The 18,927-nt window shown below is 45.8% G+C and overlaps 1 protein-coding gene across 3 annotated transcripts in view; it reads left to right on the forward strand.

Moving 5' to 3' along the window:
* Positions 1-15,021, forward strand: part of MST1R (macrophage stimulating 1 receptor) — an 87,278-nt gene extending 72,257 nt beyond the window's left edge. For 2 of the 3 annotated variants that reach the window (XM_053303152.1, XM_053303153.1), the window contains exons 16-21: positions 771-851; positions 2,976-3,157; positions 7,455-7,564; positions 9,047-9,212; positions 13,056-13,192; positions 14,079-15,021. In XM_053303152.1, the coding sequence (XP_053159127.1) occupies positions 771-851; positions 2,976-3,157; positions 7,455-7,564; positions 9,047-9,212; positions 13,056-13,192; positions 14,079-14,313 (911 nt within the window). In that variant the 3' untranslated portion in view covers positions 14,314-15,021. Of the gene's footprint in view, positions 1-770; positions 852-2,975; positions 3,208-7,454; positions 7,565-9,046; positions 9,213-13,055; positions 13,193-14,078 lie in introns of those variants that run through there. The other variant, XR_008317792.1, reaches the window with a different exon arrangement.
* The last annotated feature ends 3,906 nt before the right edge of the window (positions 15,022-18,927 follow it).

The following is an 18,927-nucleotide window of genomic DNA, read 5'->3' on the forward strand; positions in this document are numbered from 1 at the left end:
TCTGGGAAGAGCATCTAGGTTCCAAGTTCCCTCCCTGGCATCTCTAAGATAGGGCTGAGAGAGATTCCTGCCTGCAACCTAAGAAAAGCTGCTGCCAGTCAGACAATACTGAGCTAGATGGACCAATGTTCTGACTCAGTATATGGCAGCTTCCTATGTTCCTATTGTCTGCCTTTGATCGGTAGTATTATGGTTGGACTATACCACTTCAGACTTCAGGTAGGATAAAATGTTTGAATGTTCCCTCATGTATGAGGGAAGAAACTCTCTCTATACTTTCAAAACTAGTGTTCTGGGGAGAAAGCTAAACTACAAACCTTCTCCATGCTAGCTTTGTATGTGAAGGGAGGGTTTTTTTAAATTAGGGGCCATCAAAGACTTCTATTCCCCACCTACAGTCTAAAGTGGTACAGACTGTCAACAAATACAGTATGTAGTTTGATCATGACTCTAAGGAACCATGATGTTTCTACAAAACTGCAACAGAAACAAATAGCAGAACAAGATGGTACCTTTACTGGACAACTAAACTTTGAAGTGCTGAAAGTGAAAGCATTTAGGGTTACATAAAACACTTCTTCAGGCCTATGTCTTTGAGACAAACCTGTTAGTTTTTAAAAAAAAAACCCAAACCTGTTAGTTTGTTAAAATTGCCTTAGGTTTTGTTGCCTTTGCAGTGTGACCTTTTCATGTCCAGGGACCTCAAACACAAAAACAGGCTGTGACATTAAAGGGCTTGTTCCAATGCTGCTCTTCCTTTTCCTGTACAGGACATTTTGGGAGTGTTTACCATGGAACATACATCGATCCCTCCCAGAAACAGATACCCTGTGCTGTTAAATCCCTGAACCGTAAGTAATCCTCATTCTTCTATTAGTGATGGCAACTGCATTTGCTTGCCTAGAGAAGGAAGCCCAAGAGATCAGGGGCCCATTCCCTATCATGCCCCCCCCCAGTTGCGATCGAATAAAGCCCTAGTGTACTGTGAACCTATTTATTTATTTATTTATTTATTAATGTAGGGACATGAACCCTGACCCTTCCCCAACACTGGTCATGAATGGTCATCTTTTGATTGTTGTCAAAGAAATGTTGAATAGGCTATTACCCCAGAGCAATGGGCTGTCCCCAGGGTATTGCGCTGCTGCAGGTGAACTGGAGCCTGTGCAAATATAGTACTAATGAGAAAGACCTGGAAATGTAATAATCAAATAAAGTCCTTGAGTAACCTCAGGAGGCAGGGAAAAATTGATTTTAGGAAGATCTGCCCCACTTTGACGTCTCCTGCTACTTGCTCAGTGACATGGTACAAGGAGGCAACATTAGTGGGCCATTTTTCTTTAGCAAAGTCTCAGTATCTTTTTGTAAAGCCATTCTACTCTAGGTGGAGATAGCTGTGTGGAGCGGTTTGCAGGTAGCACTGGCACCACTCATCTTTAAATTGTCAATGTGTATTGTTAAGATCTGCTTTTAGGGAAGCCCTTCAGCATAATAACAGGCCTGCTGGATCAGGCCCAAGGCCCATCTAGTCCAGCATCCTGTTTCACACAGCGGCCCACCAGATGCCACTGGAAGCCACAGGCAGGAGTTGAGGGCGTGCCCTGTTACTCCCCTGCAACAGGTATTCAGAGGCATCCTGCCTTTGAGGCTGGAGGTGGCCTATAGCCCTCCGACTAGTAGCCATTGATAGACCTCTCCTCCATGAAGTTATTGAAACCCCTCTTAAAGCCATCCAGGTTGTTGGCTGTCACCATATCTTGTTGGCTGTCACCACCTCTTGGCAGAGAATTCCACAAGTTGATTATGAGTTGTGTGAAACAGTACCTCCTTTTGTTGGTCCTAAATTTCCTAGCAATCAGTTTCATGGGATGACCCCTAGTTCTAGTGTTAAGTGAGAGGGAGAAGAATTTCTCTCTATCCACTTTCTCCACTCCATGCATCATTTTATAGACCTCTATCATGTCTCCCCGCAGTCGTCTTTTTTCTAAATTAGATAGCCCCAGGTGTTGTAGTCTTGCCTCATAAGAAAGGTGCTCTAGGTCCCTGATCATCTTCTTTGCCCTCTTCTGCACCTTTTCCAGTTCTACAATGTCCTTTTTAGATGTGGTGACCAGAATTGTATGCAGTACTCCAGGTGTGGCCGCACCATTGTTTAGTATAAGGGCATTATAATATGAGCAGTTTTATTTTCAATCCCCTTCCTAATGATCCCTAGCATGGAATTGGCCTTTTTCACCACTGCTGCACATTGAGTCGACATTTTCAATGAGCTGTCCACCATGACCCCAGGATCCATCTCCTGGTCAGTCACTGACAGCTCAGATCCCATATACATATTCTTGAAGGGGTTTTTCATCCCAATGTGCATTACTTTACACTTGCCAACATTGAAGCACATTTGCCATTTTGTCGCCCACTCACCCAGTTTGGAGAGATCCTTTTGGAGCTGCTCACAATCTGTTTTGGATTTCACTACCCAAAAGAGTTTGGTATCATCTTCTAATTCGGCCATGTCATAGCAAGCAATCCTGGAAGGGGGCTGGTAAGGTAGGGATGTGCTTGAACCCCATTTCTGTGATGTTACCCAAGCCTCTTAAATATGACACTGGGTTCCAGAGGATACCTGTGTTGACTGACAAGCCTTCTCCATATAAATAGTGTCTCCTGGGGCCAGCAGAGATGCTTATGAGCCAGCCAGGTTCAGCTTGCACAGTTTTATTTCTGACATTTCTTGTAGCATTGGCATCAAACGTTAGGGTTAGCTTGCTAGGATGTCCCTCCATGCATACCAATACGTTATTTCTCTTCCCAAAAATTGCTATCAGTACTGGTGTGCTTGAGAGACCCCCTCCTACATTTTAGTAACCTATTTCCCAGTTGTTTTATGGTTGTTTGCTTTGGGGGAGTGGCAAGCAGATGTGGAGCCACAGTGCCTTCACCCAGCCTCTTCCTCTTTTTTGTTTTTGTGTTTTCAGGAATCACTGATTTGGAGGAGGTAGAAGAGTTCTTGAAAGAGGGGATTCTGATGAAGACCTTTCATCACTCCCATGTCCTGTCTCTCATTGGGATTACACTCCCTAAAGAAGGGCTCCCTCTGGTGGTGTTACCATACATGAAGCATGGAGATCTACGACACTTTATCCGTTCCAAGGAGAGGGTGTGTCCTGTTTCCCATATTGGGTCTACTCCAGCAAGCCAGCTCTTCAGGTCCTTGCACTTCACCCCATAGGGTGGAACACAAGCATCTTTATGCCCTCATGTTGATTTTCTCATTCAAGAGCCACTCTTAGGCTAAGGTGGTGCAGCCCCACTGTGTGCGATAGTTTCCTCTCTATAGCTCATTCTTTAACAATGATTCCATCAGCCCATCCTTTCCCTCACTGTCCACCATTGTCTGTTTTGGTTTGGCCGTGTGGTACTCCCAGAGCCTTCCCATCACCACACACATACCATAGCATGTCTTTCTGTTTGACCAACATGAGCTTTGCACACTCCATATCTCAGGAGGTAAGCAATTTGCAGTGGAGCTGGTTTCTGGCTGTGGAGGACAGAAAGTGGTGAAACCCATCCTAAAGAATGTTGTTAGCTAAAACATTCTTGCCAGGATTCTGCAAAAAGCATTTCATATGTACAAACTATCTGTTTTGCAGTAGCTCCTGCTGCTGCAGCAAAATGTGGAATCTGCAGGGTCTCAGGAAGGTTGTTGTTGCTGTTGTTTTTGTTTTTGCTGCAAGTCTTTTTGGGCAGGAGGAATGTGAGCTGGGAGTTATTCACACATGCCTTCATACCCCAGGGTATCTGAAGAGTGAATCTGCTTCACAGCAGATTTGCAAGATGTTTAATTTGGGGATTAAATGGGGCAGTCCACATGGGGTCAGCTCCTCTCCACAGTCCCTGCGATCTTTTTCCTGTGTGTGTTCCTACAGCTTGCTCCAGGTTTTTTCTCCAACCAATCACAGGCGAGAGACGTTGTTGTTGTTGTTAGTTTGACAGAGGGAGCAAGAGGGAGCATGTGCGGTGTGCAATTGGAAACAGATGTCTTTGGAGAGGTGTGTGTCCCTTTGAGTGTGGGGAATGGGAGGCGATGTGACACTTAGCTAGACACCTGTTCGTTGCTGCTAGTGCTGCTGATTATGATGTTTCTGAGCTGCCCCCCTCCCTGTGGGAATGAACCACAGCAAACTTCATGCCGGAAGAGCGGACACCGGAGGGTTAAGAAGCAGTCATCCCAGGCGGCTTGTCATGGAGAGAAGGGGCTGCTGAAATTCACTGAAGCCTTGTGCAGCTTTCTCTCTTTCTGCCTCTCTCTACCTGTGCTACTGCAAGGGAAGCAGAATGAGGCTGGGGAGAGGAGGAGGAGGAGGAGGAGGAGAAAGAAGCTTCATGAAGGAACTTTCTGCTTGTGAGCTGAGAAACCGGCATAGGCTTGCATCCCGGCTGGACAAAGATCTATTGTTTAGAGCTCAAAGACTTTAGTGGGAAGAAGCAGCTGCCCCACTGAATCTTTTGCAGAAAACTTGCGTTTTCTCCAACTCAGCCTGCCTCCCCGCTCCTGCCTAGTGATGCTGCTAGACTACCTGCCTAGTGATGCACACACTGCCTAGTGATGCAGAACCAGCATCTTGCATGCTCCTCCCCTCTTCCTCTTGCTCCACAATGGCTCGGCGGTGGCAGCAGCTTATCCTTGCGGGGGGGGGTTCCCCCCTTTCCAGCCCCCTCACTGGCTTTCAGTTGGATTCAGATGGTGTTTTGCTCAGTGCCTGGGAGATGGGAAATAATGATAGTTGGCACCTGAACTAAACTCTGTGTCCCCACCACCCTGCCCCCAGCGCTCACAATTGCAAATCACTCAGAGCGGACAACACAGCTGTCAAACTCCCCTTCATTGTGTTTTGAAAAAAGCTGAGTTACTGCCAATGGCCATTCCACACATCTCAGGAGAAGCGGCAGGGACTACCAGAAAGCTCGGCTCCCCCCCCCCCCCACAAAAGCTGCTGCAAATAGAGGATTTTTTAATCACTGACATAATTCGGGCCAAGCAAGAATGTGCAGTAATTCTTAACAGTAATTTGGGAAAAGCAGAGTCGGATGTGTCCTCGTCCCTGATAGCCCGCAGGGACGTCAGGGTAAACAAAACTAATAGGTGGACTGGAACACTCCAATCTGGAGTGGATTAAAAACCCTGTCTGTAAAGGCTCCTAGTGGCAGATATGCATCTGCTACAAGAGAATTATGTCTCCCTCCCATCCTGGGCAGTGTGGAACTGGCTACTTTCTGTTGTGAGCTACTTCAATACTACCCTCATCCTTTCACATCAGGGAGACAAATGTAGATCCAGAGCGACTGAGATTCCCACTTTAGGCAGACTTCTATTCTCCCCTGTGGCCAGGGCTTATTTGCAATTATCAAATGAGTGGTGCACTGGTGATTAATGCAGGGTGGGAGGAGGAGTATTAAGACATCTGCTGAAGTGCTGAAAGAGGTTCTCCTGGCTCTCTCACAGCAGTTTCCTAGCCCCTTGCTTTCACTAACACAAAGCCCTACCAATTCCCCATAATCATCAAAAGTTGCCTCTGGCTATTCCACCTCCATGGCTTTTCCTTATTCACACTTTTTCTGGTTATTTTCAACTGCAGTGTGCATCCTGTGATACCCAGCAGGACTTCTTCTTACTAGTAGCTTGCTTCCGTGTTTGGGTGTCTTTCAAGGGTGTCTTACACACATCAATGTGTGTAATAAAATCTCTGACAGCTACTGCTTATAGGAAAAATTAGCTTAAGCAGGGCTTATGGGGTGCAGAAAAGTGTCATGGGTGCTTATCCCTTCCCCTGCTCACCTATTTTTCTGCCCAACTCCCCAGAGCAACTGGGAGAGGAAGTTGCAGAGAGGGGAAAAATAGGTTGGAGAGAGTTAATCTCTCCCCCTGCTCCTTCTCTGCTTCAAATTGATCCTTCCCAAAGCTGCTTCATTTAGAAAAAGTTACTATTTGTGTTTTATTACACATATTCACCCAAAGAATGCTGTAGTGATAGTCAAGCTTGAGAGAGGACTAGACCCCAGTTAGAGTCCAGGAATTAATTTTTGTTTAAGTGCATAGCATTCAGTCACTTGGTGACTCAATGCCCACAAGAGATTTTAGTACATGCCCATGAGAAATGCAAGGACAACCCTCTCAGGCTGCAGCCATTGTGCTGCAGCCAAGACTAGAGTCTGAGCAGCCTCTGGCAGCCCTCACGATATCCTGTCTACAAGAGCTTGGGAGCAGACCCAACAGCAGTGTCCCCTTCTAACCTAGTGACTATAAATCACCCAGATTGGAATCTTTATGGGTATGGGTATCTAAGCCAAGGTGTTTTGTTCCTTCCAACTAACTGTCAGTTGCAGGACTTCTGGGAGCCTGACTTTACAAAAACATTTTTTTTAAGGTTGTACTCCATAATCTGTATGCATTCCCTCAAGTTAACTGCATTTTGGGGGAGCACATTTTAAGAGTAGCTGCGCCGGGGGCAGGGGAGGAATGCTACTACTTTTGTACATTGCAAAAAGGGGGGATACTTCACTACCCCCAGCCACACATTCACTGCTCTTGTAAACATATGGTGAAGTGTTGTCGCATAAGTCTCATGAGCAAGTGCTGGGTGCTGTTTGCAATGTAATTAGTGATAAGCCAAACAACCCTTTCCCCTTTCTCAGCCATATAACATTAGCTTTTAAAAGTTATCATGCCAAGTCTGGAACTTTAAAAACAAACAAACACAAAACACTTGTTTGTGGAGATTATCTATCCCCCCCATCACATAGGAGTTCATAGCTTTTTTTTTTTTAAAGTGAGTACCTCCCTTGCATTAATATATGCAGACAGAATGATCACACTAATTTAGCTAAAAACATCCCTTGTGGGGGAAGTAGGTGGAGTACCAGGTACCCTGTACCTTTGGAATGAGCACATGAAAAGGCAATGAGAGCCTCTCCCCACTAGGGGGCCATACAGGCACACACATGTTATGTATGGTAATAAAGTCTAAAGGAAACATCACACAACAAGACTGAATGCCTACATAGATATCATGTGGGTATGAGAAATTATGTGCACCTTATGTTGACTTCATCAGGTGACAAGTGCAGTGTCCCTTTTGCCATGTGCACGCACAACAGGAAACCCTCATTTGGCAGAACATTCTTGCAACATATTTAACTATATTTAGACATGTGTACTCATCACACATAATAGTAAACATGCAGGATGCACACAATTTCTTGTCCAAAAGTGATATCTAAGTTAAAAAAAGATCTCTTGGGCAAAGCAGCCCTGAAATTAACTTCACCTGTGCTGGCTGGAGGGCGCTACAAGCAAGCCACTCAGATCTCCAGAGGGGCATAAATTCCACAGCCAGATGGAGAACTCATTTCAAGTTTCCTTAATAAGAATTCTCTCCCCCTCCCTACTGTCTTAGAACCCTACTGTGAAGGACTTAATAAGCTTTGGGCTGCAAGTGGCTCAAGGGATGGAGTATTTGACCCAGATGAAGTTTGTACACAGAGACCTTGCTGCTAGAAACTGTATGTAAGTATTGAAATGGGTGTGTTAAGTGTGTGTGGGGGGGGCGGTTCCTGCAATGGGTGTGTGTGAGAGATGAGGATCTGTATATTTATGGCAGGCCTTTGAGTCCATAGATCAGACTTTCAGACTTTTTATTCTTTTAATGAAATTATTTCCAGTGTTTTGACTGGAACTTCACTTCCTTGGTATTGGTTGATATTTCCTGCTGATGGCTTCTTCTTCTTCTTCTTCTTCTTCTTCTTCTTCTTCTTCTTCTTCTTCTTCTTATTCTTATTCTTATTCTTATTCTTATTATTATTATTATTATTATTATTATTATTATTAAATTCAATTTCTATACCACCCTTCCAAAAATGGCTCAGGGCGCTTTACACAGAGAAATAATAAATAAATAAGATGGCTCCCTGTCCCCAAAGGGCTCACATTCTAAAAAAAAACCCCACAAGATAGATACCAGCAACAGTCACTGGAGGTACTGTGCTGGGGGTGGATAGGGCCAGTTACTCTCCCCCTGCTAAATAAAGAGAATCACCACGTTAAAAGGTGCCTCTTTGCCAGGTTAGCAGGTGCAAGCTTTCTCCTGCACTTGTGTCAAGAACTATTGGTCTGTCTGCTGGGCTCATTCATTTACTTTGTTCAAACCCAACACTGATATTAGCAAATATCCTACATATGGCCCTGACACCGTGGCTTTTCAAATAGAACAGTTCTTGGAGGGGCAAGAGATAGTAGCCTCACATGTAATGAACAAGAATTGCAGTAGCTGGTATGAATATCCTATTCAAAGGTCTCTGCCAAAGCAGGGTTCCCAGAGTGTACCAAACCTTGGACAGCTCCAAGGGTCAGAGTCAGGACTTTACCAGCACAGAGCTGGTACTGCCACAGATGAGAATGTTGCTCCAGCAACTTTCCACAGCAGATGGCCAGTTCTTATAGCCACTGCCTAGGCAATGGGATCTGGTCTTGCCTCTTCTCTAGGAAAGGCTCTGTTCCTTAAAGGGACCTCACCCAATTTCCCAATCACTACCTCTAATGCTGATGTGGGGTGGGTTTTGCTAAATTTGGGAGGCTCTCAGAGGACCCCAAGTCAGAAGACAAAGGCAGAACTGTGTGTGCAGGTCATGGTGGGGGTTCTGGTTTGGGTTCCCTTGGTGTGGGACATTCCACCAGCATGGGAGCACCCATGGTGTGGATCCTAGATTGTTCCCACCTTGACTCATTCCCTGAAGGTTCTGCCTCATCCTCAAATTAGGGGATCCAGTGTCATGACACTGAAAGATTATCCAAGTATTTGCAGATCTTAAATAAGTGTGAGGACTAGGTTGAAATGGCTAAATTTTCTCAGGATTGGGTTAAAATGGCTAAAATGCCAGAACAGGAACCTTGGATCTGAGATGATGCCTCCACAACCGAAGGGTTGTAGTTCATGTTTCTCCTGACTGCCATGTTTCTCCTGACCTTTCCCTCCAACTCTTTGTTTCCCAGGCTAGATGAGACCTTCACAGTGAAGGTGGCAGACTTTGGGCTGGCCAGAGATGTCTTTGATAAAGAGTATTACAGTATCCAGCGACACCGCAGAGCAAAGCTCCCTGTCAAATGGATGGCTCTTGAAAGCCTGCGGACCCAAAAATTTACCACCAAATCTGATGTGGTAAGTGCAAACAAAGGCAGCAGGTATTATCAAGCTATGGGATCCAGGGTGCCAGGAATTTGTCTTCCAGGTTTTCTTGTCTAGTTACATTGTCTCTGTAATAAGGGAGGATGAAGATATGAAAGGTTGTTCAGCAGATCCAGCACCTGCTAGGTCTGTTTGATCTTGCTTGGTACCCATTATCCTGGATATGAGACTCAGGTGGACTCTGCCCTCTACGTATGAGCCTAAAAAATTATTCCACTTTAGTGACATCATGTTATGTGTTTGCATGGATGATACTGCCTGAAAATATCAGCTTCAAAGCAAAAAAAACAAAAAACAAAATCAAAACAAAAGGCTAGTCTAATGCTTACCATCATAGGAAGGGATAGGCCTTCCCTCTCTTCCTCCTTGCTAAGTTGGTACACTAAAGCAATGAAATGAGGTCAGACTTGCCAGCAAAGAGACTCAAGGAAAGAGCCTGCTTAATGTGAATGTGCTATAGTCAGTATTGTGCCAAGCTGTTTGGACAACCAGATATAAAGGATTTGATGCAAACTTTAGACACTGGGCACCCAGTGTTGTGCCTAGTGGGCCTAGGGCCAAGTGAGAAATACAGGTGAGGTGGAGGAACTTTTTCACATCCAGGACCAAGACTTACTGATGGAGGGGAAGTCAGAGCTAGGGACTCTAGTAGAGGGCTGCCTGCTAGATCTTTAAGAATATGTTGCAGTGGCTATAGAGGTGTCTCCCTCAAGCCTTAGAGACTCAGGGCTAGGAAGGATGAGTAACAAAGGGCCATGAGTCCCAAGAACTCCATTGTGTGTAGGTGGTGGGGGAAGGTAATTTTCCATTTAGTGTACCGAAGTGTCCAGTGCTAAGTCTAGCTCATGTATGCATACTGACTGCCCAGTTCAAAGACAGGGCTCTCAGCTGTGCAAGCAAGCCTGGGCAGACCCCTCTAATATATTATTTCTATGCCCCTTTGTGTATGTGTGAGACTGTAGCTTAACATTGTGAAAATGATTTGACATTTATTGAATGGAAAGTGGTGGGGGACAGTAGTGGCTCTTAGGGTGGGGGCTTACTTTTTACAGACCGTCGAACCGGTTCAGAAGGTCCGGCGTTCAGCTGAACCGGCGGAGGGCGGGGGAGTTACCTTTTAAGCAGGAGGGGGAGGGTCTCTTATCTTCCCCCTGCACCGTGTTTCCCCTGCCAGCTCTGTGACCAAAATCACTGGCGTGGGGCATCAGGTGCCCTCTTGCCATCCTGGTCGGCATCAGATCAGAAGTCACGTGTGCCAGCCGCTTCCGGTCTGACAGTAACCGGGGCAGCAAGAGGGTATGCTGCCGCCCTGTGCCAGTGATTTTGGTCACAGCGCCAACAGGGTAACCGTGGCGGAGCGGGGAGTAAGAGCACCCTCCCTCCTGCTTAAAGGTAACACACTCACCCCCGTGCTGAACTGGCATTCAGCCAGACCATGCACATCCATAGTGGCTCTTACCTGAGGGCAGAGTGAGCAGCACCCACTTGAAAATACCTGAAAATATTTGTCAGCCATTTTCCTCCTCTATCTGTCTTCTGTAGCCATTTCTGTCTGCCTCACTGCCTTTCTGTCTATGCCTCTTCCCTGTCTGCAGCCTGGACTCAGTGTGTACATAGGGTGGGCAACAGTATCAGAATTTTGTACACACCAATAAGAACATACAGAGTTGTTCAAATTTGAATATTAATGAGGCAGGAGCCAATTACAAGGCTTGTCTTTATTTTCACAAGGTGGATATAGTTTAAAACACCCTGAGCTCCAATCAGATGGCATCATGCTGATTGACCCCTCAGGCAGCCAATCAGAGTGCCCAGAGGGTGGGGAAGTCTTTTTCTTTGAGCTACTTGTATTCTATTTAGTAATCTTTTGCAATTTGTTTGGACATTTGTCCCAAAGGGGATTTTATACAGAGTGTGGGAGAGGAGTCAAGAGGAAAAGCAAGAAAATGGAAGTTGTTGCTGAATAAACCTTTAGTTAAATCTACTTAGGATTTCCTTGTGTGTATGAGGGAATCAGCTATAAAACACTACTCAGAAGAATCCAATCACCATTTTGGTTAGAGCACAAGTAGACTGGCTGTCTGTCTGTTGGTAACTCTTTGCTTGCCTCTTTGTGTTTGTTTGGAGGGGAGGAATGTAACCTCTGCTTTCTCTCCCTTACTCTGTGATCTGATAAGAACATAAGAATGACCCTGCTGGATCAGGCCCAAGGCCCATCTAGTCCAGCATCCTGTTTCACACAGTGACCCACCAGATGCTGCTGGAAGCCCACAGGCAGGATCTGTATGATCTGATCTGTATGCAAAGCATTATAACACGTTCCTAAAATGACATGCCATAAAGCATTGGAAGGAACAGCAAACTGTAAGACTGGTCTAATTAGATTAGAAACTGGCATAAGAAGCCAAAAAGTTCTTTTAGGGCATATGCATGGATTTCTGAGTCCAAACTGATTTTCAAATAATTGCAGAAGTGACTTTCCATTTGGGTGTGGTGTAGATAAGGAATGGATTCTGTTGGAAGGAAAATAATTTTTTAAATGCATTTGCTATGAGGAGAGCTTACCAAGCTTGGATTGTGGACATTATCTGTAACATTAATATGTCCACTGGGGGTTATGGTTCATTGGGCAAGGATTAAGGAAGTGATCTCTATGAAAAGCATTTGTTGCTTGCTAGGTGGACACCCAGGCTAAGTGGTGGGCACCCAAGGCAGGCAGAGAGTGACACCCAACTGTTCAGCGGGCATGAAGTAGGGAGAGGATGTTCCCGTGGACATCTTTTGCTTCCTATGGTGTCCTCTGAATTACAGGTGATGGTTCCTAATTGCAGCAAGCATCATTGAAAAACCTGTGGTTTTTCTATTATTTATATATGCATTTTTTGAAAGAGGCAGGCAAAGCTGCCCTTGTAATTTCAGAATGCATTTTTTCTCCACTTTTGTAGCTGGTCTCTGCTTTACCTGTGGCACTTATAGATGTATTTACATTTACATGTATAGCCTGTGCTTCCTCCAAGAAGCCCAAACTCATAGTTACATTTATCCACCCAACAGCCCTATGAGGAAGATTATGCTGAGAGATGTGACTGTCCCAGATTCACCCAGTGAGTTTCATGGCTGAATGGGGATTTGAACTTGGATTTCCCCAGTCTAGTCCAGCATACTAACCACTGTACCACTCTGGCTCAGTTCTTTCTTGTTGTTTATTATTAATAGTATTCATTTTTGAAATAATCAGGCAGACAGAGCTGCCCTGGTGACTTTGGAATGCATTTACTCTTCACAGAAGCAGCTTTTTGTAGCTAATCTGTGCTTTACTTATGGCTTGTAAAGTTCTTTTCCTGTGTGTTCATGCTTGTGTTTTGATCCTGCCGTATTAAATACAAACCCACACACTACTGTAGTCCTGTTAAACACTTATAAAGCAACTGGTGTTTTCCATATTTCTCTGTATCTCTGCTGATGAGTGACTGAGATTTGTGTGCTTCTGTGTGTTTGTATTTTGATCCCACTCATTAGTTACAAATCTGCACTTTGCCAGTTATTACTAAGGCACCCACCTATTCTTGGTTCTACCCATCTCCTGCCCTGCCTAGCGCGCGCGCGCACACACACACACACACACACACACACCCATTCCAGGAATCACCAGCCACCACTGGTGGGGGATGCTGGGTAATCCCAGCCTCTCCTACATGGTGCTTTTTCCTGCCCTGCTGACTGTTTCAACTCCTATGTGGACCTCAGATCTAGGTTGCTATCTGTATTCTTCTCAGTGTGTTTATCCATCTGTGGACTTTGCTCTTTTCTCCCCAGTGGTCCTTTGGGGTTCTCATGTGGGAGCTGATGACACGAGGGGCTCCTCCATATCCTGAAGTGGATCCATACGATATGACCCACTACTTGTTGCAAGGAAGAAGGTTGCCGCAGCCTGAATATTGCCCAGATTCTCTGTGAGTATATGAACTTCTAACAGGACCCTTCAAATGCTGGCCTAGGGAGGGGAGGGCTCCTGAGTTCCTGAAGTTGTGTGATAGAAGCACTGAGTCCAGCTGTTTTCTTTCTAGAGGCAATTAAGGACTTCAGAAGAGAACTAGACTAAATCAGAATAGCTGAGGAGCAGAGCAGGCAGTCCACTGTGGCCATAATTGGAGCAGGGCTCTAGAATGTTATGCTTAAACGTGAAAATCGGTTAATTTGGATATCTTGAGTAATTTTAAATGGGAGCAGGGGTGTAATATGTACTTGGATGCATTTGGAAAAGAATAACATGATGGAGGGGGAGGTAAAACAGGATATATGGGACAGTGAATGAGATCATGTGGTCTGAGACGTGTCTGGAGATAGAAAGTGTGGGAGCTACTGAAAGAGACAAACCACTCTTTGGTTTCTGAGCTTTTAAAAGACATTTGCCACGTTCCCTCAAGTTTCTCCACAACCATGACTGCTAGAATTGCATGAGCTTCTAAATGAACAATGAAGTTCTAAGAGCTGATATGGTTTAGATGCCCCATATTCCCACTGTGCCTTCCCCCAGTCATCACTTGCCAAATCTACATGGAGCTTGATCTTGTGTAGGAGCCAACTGCCTGCTTTGGCTTCTGGCCGATACATTTTGGGAACCCTGTTTGGAGAATGAGAACCCAACCTGAGGAGATGAGGATAGGAGTGACTCACTGCATAGCAGCTGGGAAGAGGCACTGTGTTGTTGGCTACCCTGGGAACATCCAGGATGTGGCGCATGGCTCAGGCTGGACACTGCCATGATACTGTGATGACGCTATAGTGCTTGGCCTGGTAGTCTCTCTGCTCTAATATGGGTGTGTTTATTTGGAGCAGGTATACAGTGATGCTGAACTGCTGGAACCCAAGTCCTGAGGCACGACCAACTTTCTCCACACTGATCCAGGAAGTGGAGCATATTGTAGCCAGCCTGAAGGGAGAGCATTATATCAACCTCCACGTTACCTATGTCAACCTTGAACGAGGCCAGCCCTTCCCGCCTTCAATCAGTAGTGAGGATGAACTGGACTCTAGTGGACTGAGCGAGGGAGAAGCTACTACTGTGCACTAGAGGACACTCTGTCAAGGAGCACATCTGAGTAGAGGCACACACTCTGCCAGCATCCACTGCAGACCTTTGTGGGGCTTCATTCCACAAGCTGAAGAGGTTTCCTGACTCCTGCTCTATTGGGGCCTTGGTTTACAGCAGCCCAGATTCTCCAGCTGTCCTGGAAGTTCCCTTCAGATGCTGTCTACTTTGGGGTTTTGCCGGGGTGGTGGTGGTGGTTGCATTTTATATCCCGCTCTTCCTCCAAGGAGCCCAGAGCTGTGTACTACATACTTAAGAAGTTTCTCCTCACAACAACCCCGTGAAGTAGGTTAGGCTGAGGGAGAAGTGACTGGCCCAGAGTCACTCTGCAAGTCTCATGGCTGTATGGGGATTTGAACCCGGTTCTTCCTGGTCCTAGTCCAGCACTCCAGCCACTACACCACGCTGGCTTTGGTGGTTCAGGAATCCTTTTTCAGAGACCTTCTGTCACGAGTTCTCAGCTATTCACTTCAGATGGGATGGAGTGGCGACTCAGAAAAATGCAGGGATAAGCTCATGCCTCCCATAAGGAGAGAAGGGGCAGGTCCCCTTAAGCTCTAGAAAAGAGATGTGTTCAGAATACTTGGGAGATTCTATGCTGAGCTATGTTTATTAAGGGTGACAAAGTAATGTCTCAGCCTGTGGCTGAATCTGTGTATAAAAGAAATATATGAGCCATAAGTGCTATTCCTTATCCAGTGTTGTTTTGCGAAGTGGGCCTTTCTGCGTGCGTTCTCTCTCATGAGATGCATATGTACAATGTTCATGTGTCTGAGAGTCTTTGTTGCTAAGGTGATATCCACTGGCACCTCGTAGCAGAGGACACATTGCAAATTTAAATCATGCATTTTTCTGCCAGTCCCCTGAGAAGTTTGGTAGTCCCACCCTAATGCAGGGAGGTGCACAACAGGGGTGAAGACAGAACTGGAAAACATGATGGCCCTATGCCCTGTTGACTCCTCCTTTAGGCAGCAGATGCCTCTGTTTCTATGGATCTCTCATCCTGAGCCCTTTTCCTGAGAATGCTCCCAAAGCTGTCTGCTGTATAGCTTGTGAGGTAGAGGGCCTGATATTAAGATTATTAATAGAATAAAAAGGGCAAAAAGACCAAGGCCATGTGAGGGGACATCAAGAGCTACCTGGACCAAAGTAACCTAATTCATTTACCAGGGCCTGGATTGGACCAGCCCATTCTCACCTAGGCCAGGCTCCCCCAAACCAAGCGGGAACTTGCAAACTCCTAGGTTCATTTATCATTTAAGGTGGCATAAAGCTTTTTGTGTTGTTTCTGAAAGAGATCCTTGGCTGAGATACAAAGCTAAGTGATGCATTCTCAGAAGAGGCAGCAGAGGATTTCAAAGCAGCACCCCCCGAGATAACAGATGGAAGAGACCCCACAGCAAAAAAAAGAAAGAGAACTCTGTCTACTGTGAATTCTGAAGTCATTCTAATGATATTTTATTGTGGAGGCGGCCAGAGCTTACCTGCTCTCAGCCCTAGAACTTCTTTTTTGATACTGTGACTCAGCCCAGAAAAATGTGAAGAGATAACAGAGAAAGTGTCCCTACAGTGTATGTGGAAAGTACCTTCTCTCTGCTATGACTAACCATAACTAGCCCCTTCCCATGGAAAAGGATATCCAAGGCAGAGAGCATGACTTCTGGGTAAGCTTGAGCCCCAGGTCCCTCTCTTTCTTGGAAACAAAGAACTGTGAGCTAAGAGGAAGAGGAAGGAAGCCTAATAAGATGTGATGTTAGAGAGGGGCAGGAAAAAAAGGATGAAAGGGGGGAAATACAAAGAGGCAGGAATAGGGGGTATCCAGGGAAGATCATGCCACTTATTCCCTTGCTACCCATATATTTAACCTTTTGATGTAAAGTGACCTCCATACGTTTTTTATTTTGGCAAGATGCTCAGTTCATCTTCCAAAATCTCTCCTTTATTGGTAATTAAAAATATAAGAAGTATTCTACAGTATAAAGAAAGGTGCTAATTGCTTGAGGTGTATTCAGTGGGAACTAGGTGGAAGTACTAGGTATCCTCTAACTATGTGGTGAAAATATGCTGCCAGTGAGTCCTGAATCCCCCCTTTTGCCTGCTTAGCAACTCCTCTTTTTGAAATCATTGACAGGTAGGCTACCTGGTGTGATGACTTTTGCCATCTCCCCTTCCTCAAGGATCCTTCCCATCATTCCCTGACCTTCCAAACCTTTCTGTTTTGACAACTAAATAAAGGGCAGGTTTAGACGTCGAGTGAAATTTTGGTAGTGGCCAAGCTTCACACAACCTCCTTCAGCCCTGGGAGCACATACTCCCCCCACTCCCATTTCTGCATGAATTCCTACTTCCTTTCTTGGTTAGGATCTGAAAAGATTGGTCACAACATGCATCCAGTCTCAGCACATTCTAACCAACTTGCTTCAGAAAACCCAGCTCTGAAATTCACTTGCTCTGAATTCACTCTGAAATTTACTTACTAAAGGTATGGGAGTGGAGATGTGAAGGAGACTATAAAATCCAGTCTCATGTGGGGGAAAGCATCCTTGTTGCTTTTTCTTGTGTTCTTTCTAAGACCCAGGACCTCATGTCGTCAGCTTCTCCTCTAATTGGTGCAAATGAGTCTAATTGATTCCTCTATCAAGCAAGAACACAGTCTGAGCTCTTAGAGAAGTTTATGATTCATTGAATATGAGCAGTCAAAGTACATAGGAAGCTTCCTTCTACTGAGTCCACTTAGCCCAGTACTGTCAGTGTCTACTCCAACTGGAGTAACTCTCCCACGTCTCAAGCGTTCTTCCCCAGCCTTGATGCCTGAGATGTTTTTAAGGGGAGATGCTGGGGATCAAACCTGAGACCTTCTGTGTGCAAGGCAGGTGCTCAACACGGCTTTCAGCCCCTCCCCAATCTTGTGCCCATTCATTTATTCAGTGCAATTTGACAACCAGCACTTTCAGTATATAAAGTTCAATCTACATCAAAACAAGTATAATGAAGATGCAACTGATACGGAATTCACAGAAAGGAGAGATGGGGACCATAGGTCAGTGAGAGAGCAACTGCTTTGCATTTAGGAAGTCCCAGGTTCAATACCTGGCATCTCCAAGTAGAGCAGCAAAAGACTCCTGCCTGAATCCACTGCTAGTCAGTGTAGAGTTACTGAGCTAGATGGGCCAATAGTCTGACTCGGCTTCCTATGTTCCTAAAAGGATTGCACAGAGTAAGTTTCTGGTTCTACATTTATATTCCTAATTCTGAGCCTAAGTACTAACCAAGTGATATAAATACTAAGTACTATATCCATAGGAGAGTTTGTCTTGGGATCTTTGCACAATCTAGTGCAGGCCTGCTCAACTGTGGCCCCCCAGCTGTGTTTGGACTACAGCTTCCATAATCCCTGACCACAGTGGTACTAGCCAGGGATTATGGGAGTTGTAGGCCGACATCTGAAGGAAGGCCATGGCAACTATTCTGAAAGAACCTTAGAACAACAACAAAAAATATTTATATGTAACTTTTCAACAAAAGTTTCCAAAGCGGTTTACATAGAGAAATAATAAACTAGCTGAATCCACACAGATCATCTGTTTGCTATTGCTAGGATTTTCTTGCTCTCCTTGCCCCCTGCCACAGCCCAATTTATTGCTCAGTGTCAGCCACCCACTCTCATTCACCCCCTCCCCACTGCTTGCTCACTCACTCCCTACTCTCCGACCACCCGCTCGCCTACTTACCCCCTTCCCACTGCTCACTCACCCACTCCCTGCTGCTTGTTCACCCGCTCCCTGCCACTCACTTGTCCACTTGCCACTACCCCACAGCTTGCTCTCTCACTCCCTGTTCACTCTCACTCGCCCCCTCCCTGCCGCTCGCTCACTCACCCCCTCCCTCTTGCTTGATCACACGCTTGCCCCTCCCTGCTCACTCACTCACCCCCGACCCGCTCCTCTTCCCTATCTGCATATAGAATCCCCACTGCCCAATCACCACGGTGCTTCTGTTCTGTTACCTCCAATTGGTAAAGCACTGTGTGGGTGGGGCTTGCCATGTACTACCTTAGTATATTATACAGGGGCATAGCTAGGGGAGAGGGGGCCCGTGTTTGCTCCTCCCCTCACTGGCCCCTCGCAGTGAGGGAAATAATAAAGAAAATAGGGAGGAGTGGAGCTGGGGTGCCCTCAGGAGCTGGGGGGCCTTTGAACAGTTGGAAGGCTACTCTGGGAAGAGCAGACACAGCTGAGAAGGTGAGCAAGCCTTTCTAAGCATCTAGCCTTTTCTCCCTCAGACAAACTAACAAGAAGAGGAGAGTTTTGCAGGGGCAGTTTCTCTTTAAGGGGTAGGTCTTAGTCTCTCTATCTTTGTGAGTGTTACTTGTTAGGGTTCCTTGCTAGGGTTAAGATATCAGAGGGCTAGGAGTTCTTAGGGTTCCCTAAAGGCACTGTTTGCTGATTGGTGGGGGTGGAGTCAGCTAGGTCTGGGCGGGGCCCCACATTTCCTTTCCTTTGGCTCTCATCCTGTGTGACAGTTAGAAGGCTACTCTACATATGAGGTGAAGGCCCGAGAGCATAGCGAACAGGGATAGCAAACAGGATGTAGGAG

The sequence above is a fragment of the Hemicordylus capensis genome, chromosome 2 (assembly GCF_027244095.1).
Source record: "Hemicordylus capensis ecotype Gifberg chromosome 2, rHemCap1.1.pri, whole genome shotgun sequence".
Classification (NCBI taxonomy): domain Eukaryota; kingdom Metazoa; phylum Chordata; class Lepidosauria; order Squamata; family Cordylidae; genus Hemicordylus; species Hemicordylus capensis.